The sequence below is a fragment of the Orcinus orca genome, chromosome 1 (assembly GCF_937001465.1).
Source record: "Orcinus orca chromosome 1, mOrcOrc1.1, whole genome shotgun sequence".
Taxonomy (NCBI): Eukaryota; Metazoa; Chordata; class Mammalia; order Artiodactyla; family Delphinidae; genus Orcinus; species Orcinus orca.
This window is the reverse complement of record NC_064559.1, coordinates 39,293,074-39,319,351: the sequence shown is the minus strand read 5'-3', so window position 1 is coordinate 39,319,351 and position 26,278 is coordinate 39,293,074. Positions and strand designations below refer to the sequence as shown.

The 26,278-nt window shown below is 42.4% G+C and overlaps 1 protein-coding gene across 4 annotated transcripts in view; it reads right to left on the bottom strand.

The window, feature by feature from the left end:
* Nucleotides 1–26,278, bottom strand: part of HSD11B1 (hydroxysteroid 11-beta dehydrogenase 1) — a 44,818-nt gene that overhangs the window by 9,428 nt on the left and 9,112 nt on the right. Inside the window, exons 2-5 of one of the 4 annotated variants that reach the window (XM_049713056.1) lie at nucleotides 19,922–20,035; nucleotides 19,050–19,180; nucleotides 18,192–18,303; nucleotides 17,869–18,060 (exon numbers count right to left, since the gene is read on the bottom strand). In XM_049713056.1, the coding sequence (XP_049569013.1) occupies nucleotides 17,869–18,060; nucleotides 18,192–18,303; nucleotides 19,050–19,180; nucleotides 19,922–20,009 (523 nt within the window). In that variant the 5' untranslated portion in view covers nucleotides 20,010–20,035. Of the gene's footprint in view, nucleotides 1–17,868; nucleotides 18,061–18,191; nucleotides 18,304–19,049; nucleotides 19,181–19,921; nucleotides 20,159–26,278 lie in introns of those variants that run through there. The other 3 variants (XM_049713058.1, XM_033438094.2, XM_004275303.4) reach the window with 3 other exon arrangements.

Genomic DNA, 26,278 nt, shown 5'->3' with positions numbered 1-26,278 from the left:
TAACAATGTACACCAGACACGTGAACTAACTTACATGCCTGGACATTCGAATGCATGTTCGCATCTTTGAAAGTTTGCAACTTGAAGGTTCGTATGTAGGGGATTTACTTGCATATAGAATTAATTTAAAAATCCTTGGTTTTCAGAGTGTTTTTTTTTTTCTTTTACCCCACACAGCTTTTTGGATTTTTGGAAATTGCAGATAAAGGATTGTAAACCAGTCTAGGCTCGCTAAAGGAAAGCTGAAACATATCAAAAAATAGAAAAAAGAGGAAAGAGGAAAAAACCTCCTAGGTTCTCACGATTCCAAACAATGTTGGTGCATTTCGTTAAAGTCTGTTTTCTCTTCACAGCACTATTAATCATCTCCCCACATAATGCTAATTAGCTTGTGTGAGGAAACCTTTGCATTCTGCTCTAGGTGAAATACATTTCGAAGTTTCAGAGAGCTGAAAAGGGCAAAAGCCCTCTAAAAACACAAACTTTTATTTTTCAGAAAGGATCTTTGAGCTAAGGGGCCCTGGTCAAAATGGAATAAATAATATGTAACCGGATGTTAAAATACGACTTTTCCTGCTCTAATTTCAGCTGAGGTTCAAAGACTGAGAACATAGTAAATGGCGAAAACCTCCGTATTCTGAAGGGAGGTTCCAGACTACCTGTGCACCTTATGTAGGATGTGGCAACACAAACAAACCCCCCCCCAAAACCCTAAACATAAAATCTAGTTTGCAACACGTAGACCCTTAACCATCCCAAGGGAATAAAAAGGACTGAAGGTGAAGAGGTTGGAAAGGACAGGCGTTAGGGAGAGGAAAAGAACAGTGTCTCAATGAGCTTCCAAGAAGAAGGGGTTAATCCTTGTGAGAGGAGCTTCAAGGGCACCTCGTGGAGAACTTGTCCCCAGGAATTTGAGGGCCACTAAGGGCTGGGGTTTGACCCAACCTGAGAGGCGCTGGTTACGGGCAAGGCCACTGCAGAGCTAGTGCAAATTGTGTCGTACGTAAGGGAACTCTCCCTGTGGGGGGCCTGAAATCCAGCCCACACTCTGCTTGCCAACCTGCGGGTCTTGTCCCAGGGCTCATCCCTTCTCCCCTAGAGTCATTTCCAGTCCTGCCCAAAAGGACAGCCCTATGTGATAAGTGTATTTGCCTGTACTCCCACTGTATTCTCAGAGTCTGAGGGAAATAACGTAAGCAAGTGCTGCCCAGCTCACAGGAAGAACTCTCAATATCCCAGCAAGGACCTCCAGAGAACCCATGAAAGCACCCAGTGGAAGAGTCAGGTGTGGTCATCCTCCCAGTCCAGAGAACATGAGCTTTCAACATGCACTGTGTCCAGAGGAGACTGATGCTGTAATAGCTGGGTACCAGCCAAGGAAGATCTTTCCTACCCTGAACTTTTCTTCCCTGCATCCTCCCTTTCCTTTAATAGAAGAGGCTAGAGGGAGCCTGATGAGTAGGGAGATGCGGAACAGGAGGAAAAGTTGAACACATGTCTCCTTCCTATCCCAGGTCTCCTATGACAACAGGTTCAAGCTTGATGAGGGGAGAAGCTTTACTTAAGTTACAAATGAATGGACATTTTAATTACTGAAGTGAGACCTTTCCTGAGACTGGAAGCAGCTGGAGGATCTTTTATTATCCTAGGGTGTTGCCATCTGCCCTCAGTCACAGCCAGGTTCAGAGAAAAACTCACCCATAGAACAGGTCTGAAGGAAAGAATAAGTTTGTTTTCTGATTGCACCTTACGAGATCCACCGTTCAACCATTGCTCATAAAAAATATGCCAGAATATGAACCTAATTAAATCAAATGAATAACTGAATGAATGAATAAATAAAACAAACAAATAAATAAACTGTTCTAATATGCATGACTCAGTCATGAAAGTGAAGGGATTAGAAGCCTGAGTGCTTTTGGTCAGGATTAAGTTTTGGTTTACGTCGGGAGAATGGAGCCTGCAGTGAGATTTATCTTCCGGGAAGTTTTAGACCACAAAGAACCAGAGCTATGGTGACTGTATTTCCTGAAGCAAAATATGGGACATGGAATCTGACAAGTAAGAGTGCAGACTTGGTGATAAATGGGACAGACTGCAATTAGCTCTGTCCCAGAAACGCAGGGACTTAGCCACTGTAGAAACAGCAAGAGCCAGAGAGCTGGCAGATCAGCTGCGCGCTGGAGCTTGTTAGCTGAGCAGAAGAGGTCAAAAGCAGGCCTCGGTGCTTTTGTTCATCCACTCCACACCCTCCATCCCCAACTGCTTTGCTGAGATTTTGAAATGATTTCCATTTCAAAGGCAGATTTTAAACTACTTTAATTGAGAACTCGGAAGAAAGTGCACAGGATTGAAAAGCTTCATTCCTGCATGCCCTTAGACTTTCAGAGTGACCCCAGGAAAATGTGCCACATCCTCTGTTGAGCAAGCCCCAGCTTGAGGTTCATCATGCCTCAAAGCCTGGGTCCTGCCCATTTTTTCTAGCTCTTCCTAGAATATTTTTTCTCAGCTAGGACCCTCATGGTCTAAACTCTTTAGTTGTTTGGGTTGAGTTGGGTGCTAAAGATAAATCCATCTCTTTACTCCAAGCTTTGGTAACCTGAGGTGTCGTCATAGGTATTGAGACAACCCACAGTTATCCAATAATAATTGAAATAATGGGAATGGATGGGATTGTCCAGGGAGAGTATGTCGGGTGAAAAGAGACACAAGGGCTTACAATGGAAAGAATCCTGAGGAAACCAACAAGACAGAACTGAGACAGGCAGTCAGAGCAGCTAGAGGAAACCCAGGGAAGGATTTTGGCTGAAGACAAGAGAGTGTATGGTGTAGAATCAGCACAAAATCCTGCAGAGATGAGATAAAACCTATAGAATTTCACAAGGCAACTTTGGCAAGAGCATTTCTGTGCAGGTACAGGACCTGGGAAATGTAGCTCCTCCTTAGATCCTTAGCACATCTCCCAAGGCAAGAATAAAAGAATAGATGTTAAGAACACCCATAGTTGAAAGGTAGACCCAAACCAGTTCCACCAGCATCACCACATCTCCCACATGCAGCCTAAATAGTTGTACTTGGAGAGAGGAGAGTTGTCAGTGTCCTATGTGTTCATCCACCAGAGGTCAGTTCATCCACTAAGGGTCAGGTTCATCAACCAAGGGTCAGGGGAGGCATCTGCATTGCCTTCATCTTAATCAGCATGAGAGGGACTTCAAGAGGATTTTTTGGAGACCTTTACAAGTATCCTGGAGTTTGGGGATTGGTATTTGACACACACCTGGAAGTCTAAAGGCAAGAGGCAGGGCTGGAACTGCTCTAGCTTGAGAGTGGATCTGAGTGCATTGTGGGATCAAATATATCCACACACAGCAGGCTTCCCAGAGACCTGGGAAGGGTGAAGGGGGACTGGCTTGGTGTCACCTACTCAGGGATGGTGGGTGGACTGGGTCAAGAAGGCTGGATTTATTGAAGCCCTGGAGCTGAGGAGGACACTTAAAGGAGTGAGCTAGAGGGACCACTGTTCATGCCAAGGGGGTCTCCTGCAGGGGATCTCTGAGGAACCCACAATAAAGCCCCACAGAATCCACCCTCACTTCCTCCAAGTCAACAGAGCCCTAAGGTGGGGATTTTTTTTCTTTTGAAATAATTTCAGGTCTATGGAGGAGTTGCAAGAATAGTACAAATGACCCACCCCTCTTCCTGAACTATTTGAGAGTAATTGCTATAATTTAGGTAGTTGCTGACCTGATACCCCATCGCTCCTGGATATGTTAGCATGTATTTCCTACACGTAGGGACATTCTCCTACATAACCATCCAAATGAAGAAAGTAATTTATTAGTTTCTTAGAACTGCTGTAATACATTACAATAAGCTGGATGACTTAAGACAACAGAAATGTATTTTCTCACAGTTCTGAAGACCAGAAGTCTGAAATCAAGGTGTTGGCAAGGCTGCACTCTTTCCAAAGGCTCTAGGGGAGGGAGAATCTTCCTTTGCCTCTTCCAGCTTCTAATGGCTGTCAGCATTCCTTAGACCTGCAAACTCTGCCTCTATCTTCACGTGGACCTCTCCTTGTTTCCTTCTGTCTTTGTCTTCTCTTCTGTCTCTTATAAGGACACTTGTCATTGGTTTTAGGCTCCACCCAGATAATCTTGGATGATATATTGAAAGATCCTTAACTTAATCACACCTGAAAAGCCTTTTTTTTTTCCAAATAAGGTCATCTACACAAGTTCAGGGAGTTTGGATGTAGACATATCTTCTGAAGGCCACCATTCAACCTACTCCATCAACATTGATGTATCCATTTCATCTAGTCCAAAGACCCCATTCAAGTTTGTCACATGTCCCAATGATATTCTTTATAGCAAAGAATTCAATCAAGGATCACATGTTGCATATAGTTGTCATGACTCTTTAGCTTCCTTCAAGCTGGAACATTCTCTAGTCTTTCCTTGACTTTCATGAGTTTGACACTGTCGAAGAGTATGCCAGTCATTTTGTACTGGAGTTGGTTTATCCTGGATCATGAGAGCCGGTTGTGCAATTTTCATGAGTTTTGCAAGCAGGTTGATCTTGATATGGCTATCAAGAGATTATTTACACCATGGAAATGCTACCAAGCAGAGTTCTTAATGTTCCCCTTCTAAAGAGCTAGTTGGTAAACATTTACCAGCTCACTGCAGATGAATGTCCCTCAGTTTGGATTTCTCTGTTTCTTATGATTTGATTCAGGCATATATTTTTGGCAGAATCATACAAATAATTATCTTCTTTTCACACTGTATCCCATAAAATTATACATGATTTCGATTTATTCCATTACTGGCGATGTTAAGTAACTTTGATCATTTGATTCAGGTGGTGTCTGTCAGGTCTCTCCACTGTAAAATTACTCTTTTTTTCTTCTGTAATCAATAAGTATTTTGTAGGATGATACTTTTTTTGTTTTTTAAAAAAATATTTTAATCATTTTTAATTCTACAGTTCAGTGGCATTACGTACATTCACATTGTTGTGCAACTATCACCACTTTTTATCTCCAGAGCTCTTTTCGTCTTACAAAATGGAAACTCTGTACCTATTAAACAATAACTCCCCATTCCCCCATCCTCTGAGTCTCTGGCAACCACCATTTTACTTTCTCTCTATGGCCTTGACTACTCTCAGTACTCATAAGTTTAATCATGCAGTATTTGTCTTTTTGTGACTGAGTTACTTCACTTAGAGTAATGTTCTCAGGGTTTATCCATGTTGTAGCCTATATCAAAATTTCCTTTCTTTTTAAGACTGAATTGTATATATGTACCACAATTCAAGTTGCTTATCTATTATCTGTTGATGGACAATTGGGTTGCTTCCATGTTTTAGCTATTGTGAATAATGCTGCCATGAATGTGAGGGTACAAATATCTCTTCAAGACTCTGCTTTCCAAACATATTGATTCACTGTGTTGTACACCTGAAACTAATATAACGTTGTAAAGCGACTATACTTCAACTTAAAAAAAGAAGGAAAAAAGAAGAAAAGACTCTGCTTTCAATTCTTTTGAGTATATACCCAGGAGTGGAATTTCTGGATCATATGGCAATTCTATTTTTAATTTTTGGAGGAACCTCCATCTATTTTCCACAGCAGCTGCAACATTCTACATTCCCACCAACAGTGCACAAGAGTTCCAATTTCTTCACATCCTTGTCAACAGTTGTTATTTTTTGTTTGTTTTTGATATAGGCCATCCTAACAGTTGTGAGGTGATATCTTCTTGTGGTTTCAATTTGCATTTCTCTGATAATTAGTGATGTTGAGCATTTTTCATATACCTGTTGTCCATTTGTGTGTCTTCTCTGGAGAAGTGCCTATTCAAGTCCTTTGCCCATTTTTCAATCAGGTTGTTGGGTAGGGTGGTACTTTGAGACTATGTAAATACTATGTTTCTTATTAAACTTTTACCCACTAGGTTTAGCATCGATTTATGCTCCCTGGATAAATTATTACTATGATAGTTGCCAAATGGTGATTTTACTAATTTCATTATTCCATCTATATTTATCACTTGGCTTTTTATTGTATGGGAAAACCTTCTTCTCTCCCCATTTATTTATTCATGTATTTATTTATATCATTTTGAATTCTTATTGTATGTAAAGGTTTATAATCTGTTATTATCTTTACTATTTATTTGAATGTCCAAGTGGTCCCAGATTTGGCTAGTGGGAGCCCATGAGAAGTTTCTGTGTTCTAGTAACATGTCCCTATTTTTCTTTGAGCAGTTCTTTACTTACAGACACAATGAGATTTTCGGGTTCATCTTTTTGGCCATTGTCCTGGAATCAAGCTTTTCTCCAGAAAGTCTTGGTTTCTTTTAGTGGAGAATGATATTTAGAAACTAAGATCTGGGTGCTAAGTGTGCTCCCAGGGCCTCTCAGATGACAGAGCTAGGGAATATATGCACTCATATATAGACACATATATCTATATTTCCTTATCTATCCATGTATATTAAAAACTATTTATTCATACCAACACCTCCAATTCCAATTCAACATCACTGGATTCATTCTAATTTTCTTATTTTCATATTTATAACTCCAAAAGTGAGAGCCTAGCTTCTGTTATCCTCAATAGATACTACTTATTTGATTAGTGATCCTGTATGTGTGTATTCTTCAGTGGCTTCTGTGCCCTCTACGTGGATGCCCTCTCCAGTGTACCTGGGCTCTGACACCCCCATGCCAGGCTACACAGATGCCCTCTTCACTCCACATTGGCCTGCTCCATTGCAGCCCCCTTGCACATACCCTCTTTGCCTTTCTTAGTTCTGACACCCCGTGCCAGATTATCCAAAGGCTATGCAAGCAACTCAGACATGTCTACCATTGCCTACCTTGCTTCTAGCCTAACTCTGCCTTCCCTCAGCATGGCTTTGCTGATTAGACCTGAGTCAATGATTGTACCTCTCTAGGCTGGTCTTCATAAATAATTTGGGGGGTTGACTTATAAAATTCAGCTGAGCCAGACACCCCTTCTTTGGGGGGAAGTTTAGAGTTGGAAAATCGAGAGACCAAGAATGTTGGCAATGGGGTTGAAGTCAAGAGTGCACTGAGAACTGTCATGCTGAGAAAGGACTGTAACAGCCAGATTGAACTCTGTCTCAAATGAAGCAGAGCTTAATAGGGAGAGAAGGAAGAGGAGCAGATGTGCTGAGGGAAGCTGGTATGACCTGACCATGCTACCTCTGGGATATCTCAGCTGCAGTTCCCCCAAGGCCAGTTGTCTCCCTAGGGATGGACTGAGACAGATGTGTGCCCAGTGTGGGCCAGTAATTTGGCAGCCCTTCAAATAATATTCTTTAAATATTGTTCACATTTAATTATTTAGTGAGTACAGGGAAAGACTAATTTTCTAATGCTATAAGTAAAGGATTTATTATATACACTTATTACATGGAAGTTCCTGAACCAGACAACTTCATGGAAAAATGTTAAATAATTTAAAACCCATGTAATCAACTCAACTCTGCCATACGTTAATCGGAATCTGACTTCAGGCACATGTCCATTGCCTATTTTCAGCATTGGTAGCTTTGCTTGTAGGTGCGTAGACACATTGAAAAAAATCCTACAACAAATGTTTTTGTGCATACATCTATGACTGGATTGATGATTATTCCTTGACAGATTCTTAACATTATATTTGCTGGGTGAAGTTGGAACCGAGCAGAACCCTGCAGACTCCACACTACCCCAAGTACAAGAGCCCCTCTATGTCTCCTGCCTCTTGTTTGTAGGAAACCTGAAGTCTCCCAGGCCTCCTACAGTCACAAAAGAGCGGGCTCGAGAAGTCAAAGATTAGGACAATAGAGTCACAGACTCAGTGTCTCATGCACATTCCTGAGCTGTTTTTCAGATACTATAACTGCTGCCAGAGGACATGACATAAGCTGCTCCATCTTGATCGGTACTAAATATATGACTAATGCAATTCCAAGAACTGGCCTCAAGAGAATGGGATTAACATTATTGCTCATAATGATCTATATCTTTGTGGTCATCAAAATAATTATAGCTTGCTCTGCCTGTATATGTAAGTGGGCAATTAAACTTGTCAGCAAAGAGATGCTACAGACCCATGCTGATATCTTCAACTCTGAAAATACGGCACCCTATGCGAGCATGAAGAAGTTACAGAAGATGGACCTTTGCTCCTAATCCCATAGAAATGGAATGATGCTGGACAGTGGGGAACTGAAAGCAGCTCTTTTGCCTCTTTCCTGTTTGCCCATTTCTGTTCCCGTCTAACCTTGAAAGAACCTAATTATAAGAATGAGATCACTAGACAATTTAAACTAACTTCTGACTTACGTGTTCCTGAATGCACACCATGCCTTGCCTAAGCTGTTGATTCTTTTCCTAGATGAAAAGAATTAAGAATGGAGAATTAATTGGTTAAAGAGTGACTAGCTCTCTACCCCCAATAACCCTCTTAGCAATCCTGCAGGCAGAACACAAGGGCAAGATAACACCTGAAGCGTCAGCCAGCCTGCACGAACGCAATGGAGAATGATGCAGAACCCAACTTCCTGCCTCGATGATTCACTGGGATTCTTCCCCCGCTTTTTCCCTTTAAAAACTGTCATGGCTGAGCAGATTCTTTGGAGTTGGCCTCCGGACATGAGTCCACCTTCTCCCTAGATTGCTGGCTTTTCTGATTAAAGTGACTTTCCTTTCTACTGACACTTGCCTCTTGAATTATTGGCTTTTGAGTGGCGAGCATCCAAACCTGAGTTCAGTAACAAAATGATGGGAACACTTGAGGCTACATATTGAATATAGAATATTCATATTCTACATATAGAATGCATATTGCTAGATTGCTTTAGGTAAGATGAAAAATGAAGGACTAGACTTTTAAAAATCAATAGTGAAATCAGTTAAAGTGAATAAAAGAACTGTACCCTTTCCCATCATCTCACACCTACCAAAGTTTGCAACAATTTACAATGTTGTAGGCAAACAAAAGACCAAAGCAAACAAGAAAAAACAATACCTCCACCCGCTCCATGGTATTTAATAGTTTGAATTTGGTGTTTTAGTACTTTCAGTCATTTCAATTTATTTGTTTACTTGTGAGATGGAGTACAATCTCTGTCGTTCTGAAGTCAGTCATCCTGAGAGGTGAAATATTTTGCTTTTGGTTACCATACAGAACCTCATCCCTTACTTTTCTTTTTTTTTCTTTTTTTTGCGGTACGTGGGCCTCTCACTGTTGTGGCCTCTCCCGTTGCGGAGCACAGGCTCCGGATGCGCAGGCTCAGCGGCCATGGCTCACGGGCCCAGCCGCTCCGCGGCATGTGGGATCTTCCCGGACCGGGGCACGAACCCGTGTCCCCTGCATCGGCAGCCGGACTCTCAACCACTGCGCCACCAGGGAAGCCCCCTTACTTTTCTTTAACAAAGTTATTCTAACAAAATTCATACCAAGCTTGTTGTACAATAAGCAGCTCCAAAGTGTATAAAATGAAAGGTAAAAGGCCCTTTCTTTAGACACAGTTGAGCTCCTACTATATATACTGTTCTCTAAATTATTTTTCCTTGAATTTATGATTTTTATAGTCAGTATGCATAAAAATTTATGTAGTATTTCACCACCATTTAGAAATCTGTCCCTAGTGGTGGATATGTAGGTTGTTTTTAGTTTTTTTATGACCATGAACAATTCAGTGGCAATCGGTTTGCACTGGAATGTGGGCTCCAAGGTGACAGGGGCTTGCCTTGTCACAGGGCTGGCATCTGGAACTGTGCCTGGCTCAGAGTGGACCCTCCATTCATATCTTTTGAATAAATGAATGAACGTATTTGGGGAACATTTGTGCAAGTTTATCTGTAGAATACATTTCTCAGGTGTAAAGTGATGTTCTCTCTCCCCAGCCTGTCCTCATTTTTTTTTAAAGATTTTTAAAAATTTTAGATGGTTTTATTTTTTAATGTTTATTATTATTATTTTTTATTTTTTGGCTGTGCAGTATGTGGGATCTTAGTTCCCCAGCCAGGGATCGAACCCACACCCCCTGCAGTGGAAGCGCAGAGTCTTAACCACTGGACCGCCGGGGAAATCCCCTGTCCTCATTTTGAAGTAGCTTAAGTGGATTTCTCCTCATTGAAATCAATGCTTATTTCAAGAGGAATCCTCCTTGGGTCAAGCTCAACCATCTAAAGCTATATAGTCACACCATGTCAAATTCACTTTTCACTTTATTAACTTTAAATTTAGCTGTGTCTCAACAATATACCTTTGTCAAAGTTTGCAACAAGAAGCTGCATATGACATTGATTTGCTATACATATTGTTAGAAAAGTTTTGCTAACATCTCAATGGGCAAGGATATAGAAAAACAACTCACAGAATAGAAAATATAAATAACCTATAAACACATGAAAATTCATTCATTCATTAATTACCTGACTTTTATGAAGTATCCACCACGTGCCAGGTGCTGTTGTAGGAAATAAGGAAATAAGTATAACCAAAAATAGAATACTACTAAGACAAGAGACAGATGGGCCCCCAGGGCAAACGGTTTGAGTTTGTTCCTTGTGGACAAATACTCCGAGACGGGAATAACAGGGCAATTGAGAGAGGAGGCTGGCACCTGCCCAGAGAGAAGATGAGACCACATATTCCTCATTCTCGAAGTCAGAAGACCTCTCTGACTACATATGTGCAGAAAGGCTCCTTGGAGGTCAAAAAGGGAGTGATGCCAACTAATGCTCACTACCCATAGGCCTCTTCAGTAGAATCCATCTTGGCTAAGAGATGTGCGTGCACACATGGGAAATCCTGAGCTATACCAAATATGGACTTTGAACTAGGCAAATCAGAATGATTGGCCAAAGGAAATCTGGAAGGAATGCACCATAAAAGTGATTCAAACTGACACGAGGGCGTGACTCTCTCTCTGAGCCTGCCCGTGTGTCTATCCACACGTACTCTTTTTTCCTCTTAATAAATACTTTACTTGTTTCACTACTTTCTGTCTTTGTGGGAATTCTTTTTCTGCAAAGCTGTAGGGCTAGGGCCTTGTCACTGATCACGGGTCTAGTGGCTAGGAATCAGTGCTCTCACCACTGAGACCCAACCTCAATCACTGGCCGGGAACCGAAACCCTGCTTCAAGCTGCTGCAGGACGAGGCCACCCGAGATCACTACTGCTCTCAAGGGGACAGGGACCTCACATTCCATTTCACAAGTTAACAAAGAAATTCAAATTATAACCACTAAACACCTTTCTCCTTTACTTACAAAATTGTCAATGGCTGAAAACTTTGTTAACTCTGCAAAGCAGGTGTGAGATGAACACTCATATGTATACTCAGGGTGGGAATGGGACATGATGTTCATGTTCATTTAAACTGGATTTTATTTTTATATATTTAAAAAGTCAGGTCCTTTATTTTTCATTTTATATAAAGCGATTCGGAAATATGTACCAACAACCTTAGAATTGGTTCCATCATTTCACCCAATAAATCCAGTACTAAGAATTTATCAAGGAAATAATCATCAACCAGGCCACAGATTTATGTGCAAGATACTTGTTTAGAATTTTTAAAATACATTGAGAGTAACTGAAACCAAGTCCCCCTTAAACTGAGTTCCCTTGCTGAGTTAACAATCTTTCTATCCAAAACTTTATTCCCTTTCTTGTCCCACCCTTGTTCCCCTCAAGATTGAGAAGCATCAAAGAAAAGGGGGGATTGAAACCAAGCATGACCCTGAGGGGCATTCCTGGGGCCTTCCGTGCTCCCCATTTCTTGTTTGTAGAAAAAAGGTTTTCACCTCCTAGGCCTTCCCCAAGTTCCAAAGTGCAGACTCAAGCCATTAATGATTAGGACAAGAGTCGTAGGACTCCTATTTCCTCCTGAAGGGATATAAGTAACAATCTGATACATATCTTTGAGTTGTTCTGCAGGAACTAAGCCCCTCACTCCGGTGGAGAATGATGACTACATGCTGACCACAAGCTTGTGGACCCCAGACTGTTGGAACCAGAAGGCTGATGATTGAGATCTCAGAAACGTCACCCTGTTACCTCACAATCAACCAATCAGAAGAAGGTCCTCAAGCTGATCCTATGACCCTCTCCCCAACACTGTCTTTAAAAACCCTTGTCTAAAAGCCAGTGAAGAACACGTTTGAACCCTGGTCGGGAAACTAAGATGCCACATGCTGGCCAAAAAAAAAGCCAACAAAGAGTTTGAGTCTTTTGAGCACGCACTCCCTGTTCTCCTTGCATGGGTGACCTGCAGTAAATGCTGTACATTCCTTCACCACAACCTGGTGTCAGTAGATTGGCTTTGCTGTGAGACAGAGCAGACCTGAATTTGGTTCAGTAACATAACCTAAATATCTGGCAGTAGGAAAATAATTGTTCTGTACCTATATGTACCTGGAAGGAAATTCTCCAAAATATTGTCATGAATACGGATGATCTTTATTTTCAGCTTTGTGCTTCTCTTCATTTTTCCAATTTTCATAATGTGTGTGTATGTGTAGCTTTTATAATCACAGAAACATTTAAAAAAAGTTGTTAGGGGCCTTGCTAGTTCCATTATTTTGTGCCTTCAATTTATAATCTTTTATGAGAGGTTTATTTCAGAAATTATTGGCTTCCTGCAGTGCTTCCTTCTTTGGAATATAATCTTATGTATATACTGATACTATTTTTTTTCTTTTTTTTCCTTTTTGTTAAGAAACTCAAGAGCCAAATTAGAAACTTAAGCACAGCTTCTATGTTGAGTTTAATTTTGGTGTTTTTATATTCTTCTTTTCTTAAGACCTAGTTTTTTATTTGGGTGTTTCCAAATAGAGTGTATTTGTTGTAAGCCTTTTGAAACTCCTTGGTGAGTGAACGTAAAGGCATGGATGATGGTAGAACCCTGCTATTTTTGTCAAGAACAGTACTTGAACAAAAATAATGGTCCAGCAGGGTTAAGGAGCCATGACTACTTAAGCTCTTCCCACCCACCCCTTTCAAGGGAGTAATGGTCACATGGATAGCATTACAGTGTTCTCAGCCTGCACTAAATTGTCACTGTCATCAGCAGGGAGTCTTCTCTTCCCCTTTAAAATCTCCAGTCACCCCTCCTGGGGGGACAGATACAACACCGAACTCCAATGTCGAGTGCATCAAGTTGTTTCAATCCTCCAGATTCTGCCTGAGCCCAGTCTCTTGAATTTAGGTAACAACGACTCCTGAAATTTTTATGTCCAGGCTGTTGATTCTTACTCTGAACTCCTTTTTTTTTTTTATGCTTTAACATTTTTTATTAGATTTGTTTCTGATTGCATACTTAGTACAGACAACTTGGAAAATATTTTTAAGAAAGGAAAATTTGTATAATTCCATCACCCAATATACATTTAACTCCAGTTGCCTTCCAGTTTTTCTATATACATAAATATTTTGTTTATAAAAGTATGCACACTGTTTTGTAGCATTATTTTTCTATTACAAATATTTTCCCATAGCAATGGGTGTTTTATACAGCAATACATATAATAACATCCATTAATGAATGTACCAAAACATAGTAATCTCAATCCAAATCTATACGCGCACTGGCCTCACCTCCCTGTGTTTCTCCTCACGCCCCTCCACACAGTCCAAATCTGCAGCACTCCCCTATCACGTAAATACCTGTATCCACATGCATACACTCCCACTTACCTTGGAAATTGCGGTCCCTGAAAATTATTTCTGAGGTAATCAGGTTTAAGGGTAAAGATTCATCTTTCTTAGAAAAATTAGGACAATTGGGTGAGGGATAAACTACCCATTCTACTATATTTCTTAGTCTCCTTTGCATCCTAGACCTTGGTTGCCACCCTCTCCCCCCCACTCAAGTTATATCCATACACTAAGCATTGATCTATCTTTTAGGAAAAAATGTGTGCCAGAGGTGAAGGTGGGGGATGAGATTAACACCTGTACATTCTTGTCTTTATGCAGAGCAGCAGTTTGCATATTCCAAATCCTGTTAGTTGGTCTGTGTAGTTGAGAAATCTGTTTCTTTTTTCCTCTTTGTAATGTAGAATTCTTGAAATAGGTTTGGACTGCACAGCCAACCCTCAACCGACAAAGTTTAAGGTCCAACAAGTGACTTCATGCCTTGGTTTGAGTTTTCCCACAAAAGCATTGTCTTACAAGGTATTTGCCTCTGGCTAGTCAGCTTATAATGAGCCTGAAATACTACACATTTGTCTAAAAAATAGTATGAAACAATGCTGAGAATGAGTAAACCAGGAAAGGAATACATTTGAATAAGACTTAAACTTAAACTTTATATATATATATATAAAGTTGATCTTTTTAAAAGAAGATTTACTTGGAGAAAAATGAATAGGTAACTGGAGACACTTAATGGAGCTTCCAAAGAGAGATCTGAGCATTCAGAGGTTATCGGCAAGGCTCTTTTACTCCTTTTGATGTGTTTTTCACTTTGAATATTTAAAGAAACCCAGTGTTTTATTATGTCTAGTTTCACTTCAAAATAGGCCTTGGATTTTTCTTGATACAGACGAATCACCATCCTTACACTTGTACCGGCCCAGTGTGGTTGGCATTTGTACTATAATTGCTGTTGCTAGTATTTGTATCACCAGTGAAGCCAGAAAAGAGAAATAGAGAGGAAGTAGGGTTTCTAAAGGTAACTTAGGAAAATGTAGTAGGTAAGAGGAAACGTTTAAAGGAAGCTGGTGAGGACTGAAAAAGTCTTCATAGAAGGTGAGGTTAAATGGATCCTTAGAGGAAAAAAGGTGGGGCTGTTGGTGGGGGTGACAGGTTTGTCCATGATCCCCCTGAGGGGGAGTAAAGAAGGGGCAGAGAAGCAGTATTAGATGCTGGGTCCAGCTGTCATGTGTGTAACTACCATAGTTATGGGGTTCACAGAACCAGGGAATTCAAAAATGGAATGACTTTTCCTTTTCTAAAATTGAACCTAAGACAACATTTTTGACTCAGGGCAAATAAACTTTTTCCAGATGTTGTCAAATGTTCTGTGCCCAATCCAGTGATTTTTCTCAGGCAAATTGGAGTGTTAATCTCTCTGTCTCAGTTTGTTTCACAAATACCATCTAGGTATTTTCTTCCCATTCTTTCTCCTGCCCCACTGTCTCCTGCATCAGTGGAAGGGGTTTTGCTTTCGTGATGGACCTGAATGTGAGAGAGATTGGGTCTGGGGTGTGTGTGTATGGTGTGAGGTACACATGTGGGGTGGCCTAGAGGGAATACTGCCTCTGGTCTTATATGCATGGGTGATATGGGGGAGACTGTTAATTGTCAACATCAGTGTCTTTTATAGAAATAGAACCCCTGATTTTCAGCTGGACACAAGTTCACCTTGAATAAAGTCCACAACTGCAATCAGCTGTAGCAGAAGTATATGACATTCAAGTTGTATTCTTCTTTCTCCATTTTCTCTAGCTAGAATTCTGACATGATAATGAGCCACCTTGGACATACAGGTGAGGATAACACCCAGGGATGGTGGTTTTGTGATAGAAGGTTCCTAGACGATTCCATGGGGCAGAACTCCCATTGCAGCTCTAAACTGCTTACCCCAGGCTGTTTCATGAGAGAAAAATTAATTTCTATTTGTTCAAGCCATTGTAAATTTAGGTTTTTGTGATAGTAGCTCAAAATATATCCAAACTAGCATGTGGAGGAAGGAGGGGAGACTAATCGATGCCACATATACATAGAAAGTTGAGCAGTAGCTGCCAGAAACAGTGTTGAGTGGTGGGTGGATGTGGACTGTAAGGAAATTCCCAGAGGCAGCCATACTGTCTTTGATGATGCTAAAGAAATAGCTGAGGCTTTAAAGAACGTATTAAAAGTATGGGATTTCCATGTAACACAATACCTAGAAATGCACTGGGGATAAAAACAATTGCTGATTACTGCAATTCAATAAACCACTTAAGGCAGTCCCTGGAAAGAATTATTAAAAAGCCAACCCAACACTCTTTGGCTGACCTTAGGACCAGTCTGCGGTTTAGCGTCCCATGTTTGTGGAATTCAGATTTTACGGAGGAAGGATTAAGGAACATATTTGCTGACTGTCTGAAAGAACATAGCTTATGTAAATCAACTATGCTTCAATTTTAAGAAAGAATATAGCCTAGAGCAGAGAAATTCTTCAGTTAGGGCGAGAAAGCAAAGTGTTTGTACTTTGCCAATTCACAGACATGCTTCAAAGCAAACAGGCTGAACTTTTGGCTATACAAACAATAGACATGAAGGTTAGTAGTCCAGCTAGATTTCTACCTCCCAGAGTCCATAGAAATTACGAGGTGACATTTGGTAGGTGGAGAAGATGTGTGGAAGCAGAGGTTATCAGAATTTCATCACACCCTTGGACTTCTACAGTAACTCTGTTCCTTCTGAGAACATTTAGGCTGTAGTGTTGTAAGTTGCCTAAAGTGGATATATTACTTATTCAACTGAGATCATTAAAGCCACCTACACCACGACTGATGCGAGGGTTTGGGCCAATGCCCTAGGATGGTTTGGGGATGTGCCCAGCACCCTCTCACTCAGTATGCATCCAGGAGCTCTCCCTTCCTTTCAGCCCAGAGAGAGGCTGTGTCTGGGGAGGGGCAGGGGAGTCTGTGTTGTCCAGGAAGCACAGAGTTGCATATCAATCACCCTGTTTGGCGGGTAGAACAGACACACTGCCCTTTTATCTGATCACTGATCACTATGCAGGCCTTTTCCGTCCTGGAAGTAGAACTCTTTACAACATAGATGGTGTTCTGAGTCACAGTAATAACTAATGTTTGTGAAGTACTTAAGAAATTACAAAGTCTAGGTTATATGTTTTTACATTGCTAGGAATCACATGTAGATGGCTAATTTTGATCCTGGTGTTTGCATCTTCCATGCACATCCTTCTAACGGACTGATCGACAAATACGTGTGGAACTTCTCTACTGGACCCATAATGAAATGGGCCTAGGAATCCCCCAAGCTGGAAACTCTCTGGCTTTTCACTGGTGATAACTTCGAATGCTGTCACCCTCCGAAGCATAGGGCACTCCTCTTGATCACGCAGAGTTCTCTTTATATTCCTCTGTACACACTCTCTCCCTACCCTCTTGGTGGATTAAAATGGACTTTTGATGTAGCAAGTTCGGATTTTGGAGAACACCCCAATATAGGCAGGTCTGTTAAAATACGGTGCATTTGTTTTTGTTGTTCATTTCATTTGGTCTTGGCTCAACCCACTTATCAGACAACTGTATGTTGTTCAAACATTTCACCTCTCAGTTCTACCTTTGTATCAACTAACTTTACCAACCTAGAGCTCTTGGTCATGGAAGAAGCAAAATCTTGTTTATCTATGATGACCAGGTCTCGCCCTGAAACTCAGGACAGGCTGTCCCTCCAGCAGCCTCTCGATGACCCTTTGGACTCCCATTTGTTGATCACAAACCACCAGGCGAGTTCAGGGAAGCACTCCGAACTGCTGCTCTTCCTCTGTTACTTCCAGGAATCTTGTAGTCTAGCCACCCTGAACAAGCCCTCATTTTCATGGTCTCACTTGTTCCTAACACTGTGTCTTTTACTCAGCGTGCATGCATCTCGGTGAGTTTCCATACCCAAGGCTCTTATTCGTACATCTGCCTGTCCACGCATTTGGGCAAGCTGTTTAATATCACTGTGAGCATTTCAGCTTCCAGTTGCTATTGCGTTACTTCTCGGGATGGAAACTGATAACATGCATGTTCACTGCAGAGCCCCCAACACCATCCCCGGCACTTCTGCCACTCCTGCCTTCCACACTGGCCCCTGCCCCACTCACCGGCTATCGAGGAGACAACCACAATGCTCCCGTTGCTCTGCTTCAGCATGGGCATGGCGGCCCCGCTCAGGACCACATAACTCAGGAAGTTGACCTCCATGCTTTTGCGCACGTGGTCAATGTCATCGATAAATACAGTCATAGGATTGTTGGTGTTGGTGATGTGGTTGAGAATGAGCATGTCTAGTCCCCCTGTAAGAGACGGCTGTGTTGAGAGAAACCATCTGAGGTTGATACCTTCTCCCCCTCCTCCCCGTCTCAAAAGCTCCCTGGTGAATCCCTAGGGCAAAGTCCAGAAGAGGAGAGAGGAGAAGCTGTCTCACCCATGAGTTTTCCAGCTTTGGCAACAAATTGCTCTGCGAAGGTCATGTTCTCCATGGTGCCAGCAACGTAGTGTGCGGAGGATGCACCGAGCTCCAGGCAGTGGGATACCACCTGCAGAGGCACAGCGGCCATGGCGTCAATCTCGGCTGCAGACTTTTGGGGGGCAGTCTCTGACATAATGGGGGTTTAAATGAGAGGTTGCTCACAGCCCTGTTTTGGTAGGGGTGTGTGTGTGTGTATGTGTGTGTGTGTGTGTGTGTATGTGTGTTGCTAAATGCAACTGACACAATATTAGTCCCCTGTTTGAAATACTGTCTGGAATAAGATAGGGTATAAATGGATAAGTCACTGTGCTGGAGTTTAAGTCTGTGCTCATGAGTTTCTGTAAACAGATGTTTCTGAACACATTATTGGTAGGGATGCTAGTTCCTGTGTGGGTAGCCCTAAGTTTGTGAATATTTGTGTATCCTTGGGTTTCTGAGTCTGAGTATATAAGAGAGCATGTGTCTGCATGGGTACCAGAGTATGAATTCCTGAGTAGGTCCTGGAATGTTGGTATCTGAGCACATATATGTATGTCTGTGACTCCATGTGTCAATGTGTGTGAATAGGCATGCCTATCTCATAGATAGAGATAGAGCCCAAGAACTTTGTGTCTAGATGTGTATGCATGAGAATGAATACTTAAATGCATATTTTTATATTCGTTTGGGTGTTTGAACCCTCTGTGTGTGTGTGTGAGTATGCATCTATGTCTGAGTGTGCCAGTTCTGTGTGTTGGCATGTATATGTGAGCATACATAGGAATACATCTGGGCACGTGAGGGTACCTATGGCTGTGGGCACAGGACCCTCACCTTCTTTAGAGCTTCTTCTGACCTCGCTGTCACTACCACATGGGCTCCCATTCTCGCCAGATGATAGGCCATCTCTCTTCCAATCCCCTTGCTGGCCCCTGTGACAATCACTCTTTTTCCTCGAAGCATCTCTGGGAAACCCCAAAAGAAAATAAGGACCATAGCTGTCAGCAACATACCTCCTCCCACTTTAGAGGTGGACAGCCTTATCTCAGTGTCTAAAGGTTATGAGCCCAGATCAACTCATCTCAACTTGCATAAATCAATGAAGGAACAGATCAACTCTTCCGTAAACATTCTCTGAAATGGGAGTTTGCTTTGGTTGCTCAAAACCAAGCCTTCCTGCTGTCCTTTTCTGAAAACCCCTATGGAAAGAGAACAGCTAAAACACTGGAGTTCCAGACATTTCTGGATTCATCCAGTTGCTCAATTGAAATAAAATTCAAAGAGTCATCAAAACACATGTGCTCAGAGAGATTCCAGATATTTTCTCTCACTTCTATTTAGTCATCAACTGCAGAATTCTTTCTTGTTTCCCACTTATCCATCTCTCCACAGAGCCCAATTATCTGGCTAAGTTGTGAATTTTGGAATAGCCCTGTTTTTTTGGTAAGAGATCTGAAATTGCTTTTGATCAAAGGTGCCAAATAAAACATGGACTATTTGGTAATCTTCTAACGCGATGATTACCCCTCCCTACACCCCTATTACCCAGCCTGTGGCTGGAAGACATAGAAACACAGTCTCACCTCAGGGTCCCCTCTTGTCCAGCAACTTTGGGGATCAAGAACTCCTTTTTATCCTCAGAAACACTCCAGCCATCCCTGGGTTTTTAAATCTATTCCTCCAAAATTAGACACATTGGTACTTACCTGGTCTGAATTCCTCCTTCGCAGAATAGTAGTAGTAGGCCAAGAAGATCCCCAGAATGGGGAGGAGATATTTCTTCATAAAAGCCATCAGACAGGGACCTGGCCTGAGGAGCCCTGGAGGACACACAGAGAGAACCTACAGAGCTTTCTACAACCTCCTAGGCAGGCAGCGGCCTCTGAATTGTGACATCAGGGATGGGGGAGGCTGGTTTAGTCTCAGGCAGTCCTAGCCAATTTCCCTGTCAGAGCAGCGATTGGCTTTGGGTGGGATCCCATTCGTCCCTGGCAGCCTGTGTGGTGGATTTCATAATGGACAATGTTTACTCCATTTCATTGAGCAAGAAGAGACTTCCAGATGGCCAGGCTCATGATTGTACAGGACCGGATTCCTGAGCATCCCTACCCTGAGCCCGTCTTCCTCTTAATGCCGTTTACTCCAGGAATCAACGGCCTTTCAAAATTGCTATATCAAAGGCAGAGAGAAAGTGTGCACAGGGCTTCTGGGGAAGTGTGAGTAATAGCAAAGAGAGCCAAAGTCAAGCAAGTCTCATTCTCAGCCCCACCTCCTAGTCGGAAGCAATTAAAAATAACAGCACAAAACAGAAAAATAAGCTTAGTTAAAAAAAAAAAAAAAGTGCACATTTTGGAGAAAAAAAAAAAAGCAAAGAAGCCCTATAAATCCCACACTTAAGTTCAATGAACAATATTACAACATCAAAGGGGAATGCAAGCCAGCCAGAACCCAGATGGCGGGAAACCCACGACCGGGTCAAGACTCTCAGGCAAGTGCAATGGAATGTACACTTATTAATTTAACAGCAAATACAGAAGAAATAATGAGTGCCAAGAAAAAAAGGCATTAAGCTGTTAAAGTAGGTCTTATAAATGCGACAGAGGACCAAGAACGTGAACAGAATGGTAGGAAGAGGGGACCTGACGTAGAAGAAAAAAGAATGAGCATCGTTGAAGCAAAGCTAGCCTGAAAAGCCCACATCCAGCTAAAAATTGATCTAGTAACAGTAAAAGGACCAGGGGGGAGAAACCCCTACTAATTTAGAATTTATCACAGAAATATAGAAATAACCACCTTGGTATGTCTGTAGCAAGAATTCATTAAGGCTCAATCTTCAAAGAAGGAATTTAAGATATAGTATTGTTAAGTTTTTCAACTTAAAAACAACTAACCAAACCATACACATTACCCTATCACAGAGCAAATCCAGAATTCTGCAAGTTACCAGCGTAGCCAAGAAAATCATTTAAATATGGCAATAAGAATAGGTACCTGTGCTTTGGAGGAGGAATGTGGGTTGAGGGCGGGGGTTGGAGGATTCACACAAGATTAAGAGAAATTGAATTATGACCCCAAGCACAGTATCTGGAAACACTCACTGAATTTTCACTTCAGAGCAAGGGAAAATAAGTTAAGACCCAGAGGAGATGAAATAATTTGTCAACAAAGGCCCACAGCTGTGAAGTTCACTTCCAGAAAACAATGCAGATTTGAGAACAGTTGAGGGCTACATAGAGCTCAAGGTTCATGGAGGACAAAATAGAAAACATGTTTTTTAAATACTTTTTTTTTTTTTTTTTTTTGCGGTACGTGGGCCTCTCACTGCTGTGGCCCCTCCTGCTGCGGAGCACAGGCTCCGGACGCGCAGGCTCAGCGGCCGCGGCCCACGGACCCAGCCGGTCTGCGGCACGTGGGATTCTCCCAGACTGGGGCACGAACCTGCGTCCCCTGCATCGGCAGGCGGACTCTCAACCACTGCTCCACCAGGGAAGCCCAGAAAACATGTTGTTTAAAAATCAAGTGGAAAATTACATTACATAGTGTCAGAACTACAAGACCTATAGGCATAGTTTTATAAAGGACTTTATGCCACCAAGATATGTTACACACTAGACTCCATTTTCATCTCTACAGGAAAAGGAATTTAAGTTTTATTTTCTTAATACTATACTATTAATAGCAAAAATATAGGAAACAAGGAAAAATGACTTTCAAATCTGATGATGCTAAAATGATAGAAAGATGAACAGATTAGGGAAGTTTATTGCCTGACACACACAAAAAAAGAATTTTAAAGTGCACTACAGAAAATATAAATTTAAAGAAAGCAAAAATAGCAACGAGCAGGAGGAACTGTAGGTGACAACATAAAACAAGTCAACTATTGCTCATTGTTAGCTGAATTAAAAAATGAAGTCCAGGGCTTCCTTGGTGGCACAGTGGTTGAGAGCCCGCCTGCCGATGCAGGGGACGCGGGTTCGTGCCCCTGTCCGGGAAGATCCCACATGCCGTGGAGCGGCTGGGCCCGTGAGCCATGGCTGCTGAGCCTGCGCGTCCGAAGCCTGTGCTCCGCAACGGGAGAGGCCACAGCAGTGAGAGGCCCGCGTACCGCAAAAAAAAAAAAAAAAAAATGAAGTCCAATGTTGTGCTGCCCCCAAAGACATTTAAATGCAGACACATAAAAAACGCTGCAAACAGATTAATAATTAGATGGCCAAAGAGCTATCATGTTGGAAAATAGGGATACAGAGAGAGCATCCAAGAAAATAATTTTCATGGACTTTGATGAAATAATTTTTTTTATATCTTTTTTTTTTGTGGCTGCGTGGCATGCGGGATCTTAGTTCCCCGACTAGGGATCGAACCCGGATCGGTGCCCCCTGCAGTGGAGTGCGGAGTCTTAAACCCTGGACCACCAGGGAAGTCCCTGATGACATAATTTTTAATCAATAAAATGCACCAGTGAGAATGAGGACACTGCGTAATGGTTGATGACATTCAATCTTAGAGGCTCTCAGAAGTTTTGGTCTCAGGATCCCTTTAACAATGTTAAAAATCATTGAGGATCTCAAAGAATTTTCGCGTATGTGGTTTTACCTATTGACATGGATGTATTAGAAATTGACTGAGAATTTCTTTTTTAGCTCAAGAATGCATGAGCATCCACGTATTAAGCTCTGTGTTATTACACATCCTGTAGGCTGGGGAAACTCATAAGAGAAGGAGAAGGAAAAAGGACAAATAATGTTTTAGTATGATTATGAAAGCAGCTTTGACTTTTCAAACTCCCAAGAGGGTCTCAGGGACCCGGGGAACCACACTTGGACCACATTATGTAATACACATGGATCCACTGTATGTCTAGAGTTACATGTCTGGTTCTCTCATTAGCTTGTCAACTCGGACACGGACTATGTCTTTTTCATCTCTCCATCTTTTTCATCTCTCCATCTCCTTCTAGCTTTGCTCCAAAATAGGCATTCAGTGAACTTTTGCTGTTTTAGTGTTTCCGAGGCACTGCAGCGATGAGAAAATGGCTGTCTTTCTGGAGCCCGATTTAATCCAGGGAAGTCACTGAGATTTAGCATTCTGGCCAGAGCTGATCAACCCCCGCCCCCCTAATCTTCTTCTGGCGGTGCTCAACAAATTGAAAAAAAAAAAAAAAAAAAAAAGAAAGAAAAAAAGACAAAGGAAATATGAACACTTCACCTAGCATTTGTTTGGACGAATTTTCACCAATCAAGTAAAGTTTCTTTCACTGCCATAGCAACGAACTGAGCTGTTCATTCCTTCACGCTGCTCCTCCTTTGTAAGGCATTGACCACCTACATTTTAGAGCAGGGTTTCAGTGAAATGCCCTCAACATGACCTGGTCATTTTCAAAAACCCACGTAGCATGGGTCACTCTCAGCTGGAGGTGCATGGCTGAGCCCAGCCAGGAATTCTCTCCGACTTGATCAGCCCCACCTAAATAGATGGGGTCAAGAAAAGTGAGATGGTGAGAAGATGTGCGGTGTTGTTGAATGGGAAAGGGCCTCGGAGGGATGGGCCAGATCTGGGAGGACTCACAGGAAGTGGCAAACACGTGAGGGGGGGCAGCCACAGGGGAATTCCTGTGCATTTGGCATAAAATGTAGATCACGCAAGGAGCACCTGTCATTTCTGAAGCAGCAGCATCTGGAGGGCTTTCTGGGGCTGTTTGGTAGCTTTGTGAAGAAAGTGGTCTCTTCCTTGTGAAAACTAATCCTGCCAGTGGAACAGTGGGCAGACCTTGGAGTAAAAGGTGGGTGAACCCTCTCTGTTCCGAGGTTCTGCCTTCTCTGGGAAAGTAGCACCAACAGGTTGAGACAGGAAAGGATCTTAGCATAATGTTAGAACGCATAAAATTCTCCCCTTTCCTCAATCCTCCCACCTTGTTCCCCACCCCAATCCAGTTCCTCTGGTCCGATTGTTTTAAGGACTCCTCAGTCTGTGCCATGGCTGCCAAAATCTGTTTCTAGCCATGGAAACAGCTGTAAAATGAAATTCACTAAATTCATTTTATGGCAAAACAAGAAAAATTTAAACAAAAAATCTTCTCTGCCCTTCGGCCTCCTTTCTCCTCCCACTGTGCATTGTATATCTGTATTATGCATGGCCCAAACCTTCCCCATCGACAGAAATACCTGCTCAACCGTAAGAGCGATGTTCTCCTAGCACGAATAAGACAATTCCTTAAAGATAACAGTCCTTCATGGTGCTTAGATGTGGATTATGTAAATTGTCAATAATCCGTCATTATACGTCAATAATACAGCCCTCTGTCTCAGAAAACTTATATAACTGTGGCTTGACTTCTAACGGGCAGAACAATTCTCAGAACTTTCTGAGATGATTTTCCTGGGTTGTAACCCTCAAATCTGACTCAAATAAAAATTTCCTTTTCTTTCTTATATCCACTGATTCATTTTTTGTCGACACAACTATCATTTTACATCATTTTGTGTAATAACATGGATTCCCTTCCTCCTCTACCCCGTCCCCTTCTTCTCCCTCCCCTGTATACCTAACAAGAGGGGAAGTTCTATTTGTCAACCCTTTTGTAGGACCCTACTCCTAATGCACAGATTTACTCATTTTTTCCAACTAATGGAAGCTCAGATGCAGGAAAATGATGGGATAACCTGCCCTGTGTCTGCCATCCTGTCCCTACCAGTCACATGTAGTCCATGGCAGGGGGACTGATGAGGCAGACTACCTGGAATGTGTTTGCCTGGGAGAGCCGAGAGCCTCCTGGGAAAGAGCAAGTACCCTAATGAGGCCCAGAGTTTGGCCCGATCCCTGCCCCCTCAGTGTGCGTAGGGCAGAGACAATTCTAAATATGTACTTGCATGCAGTTTTTCAAGATTTTCCTCTGGTCTATGGCACGTGAACTTGCCCTGGAGCTCCGAGTAGCCACGCACAGTAACTGTAAAGTTACTCCCCAGAAAGTTTGGTGAAACAGGGGCAGCACCAGGGCTCCATGGGAGAGGCCCACACAGCGGGGAGGAGAGGACTGACTCCGGCAAAGCTACCGCACGGCTTCGGCCACCCGGTGCTTTTTCTTGGTTGTTCAGCCCAGCTTTCAGGAAGCACATCAGGTTGGCATAGCAGCCTCCGCCAGGTGGGATTCTTAGGGTGCCAGTGGCTACAGCATTAGAGGGAGGCCACTTCCCTTAGGGGCGAAGTAGGGTTGCCACATTCAGCAAATAGAAAGACAGGACACCCAGTTAAATTTGAATTGCAGATAAACCACAAATGCTTTTTGAGGATTTATATAATCTCAACGATTGCACGGGATTATACGAATACTAAAATATTATTCATTGTTTATCTGCAATTCAGATTTAACTGGGTGCCCTGAGTTTTCTCTGGCAACCCTGGAATTGGCACAGAACTTTGGGAATGCTGGGAGAAACTGTACCTTAGGTGTGGACAAAGCATCCTTGACCATGGCTAGTGATAGCAGAGGTGAGAACACCTTGTGTACCTTCCCCGCAGTGGAATCCAGCTGCCCGGCCACAGACAGCTCCCAAAGGGCTATAAGTAGCAAAGGAGGAAAAGGGTACATGCCGCATGTTGGCTGAGTGACTTCATTTATTTAGGTTGTACGACCGATCAGATCCTATGACCTATGAAAGAACAAAAGCCTTCCAAGTCCTAGAAGGCACTAGACATGGCAATAAATGAAATGTGTAAAGTATTGTCAGTGCTGTGATGGAAGTCTACGGTGGGGAGTAAAGAAGGAAATAGCTCTCTCAAAGTGGGGGATGGGCAAGTAGGGCAGGCTTCAGAGGAGAGGTCAACCCTGATCCGTATTGAAGCAGGAGCAGGAATACTCCAGGCAAGTGAAGAAGGGTAGGAGGGAGCATTGCTAGGGCTCCAGAGTGTGTGGGAGAGAGAGGAGCGTTGGTCTGTAGCACATTCCATGCAGAGGAAGCTGTGTGAGAAAATAGAAGGAGGTGCGGAAGAGAATGGAGTGTTTGGGAAACTGCAAACAATTCCACGTGGCAGGATCACTGAAGGGGTGGGGTTACGTGGGGCGA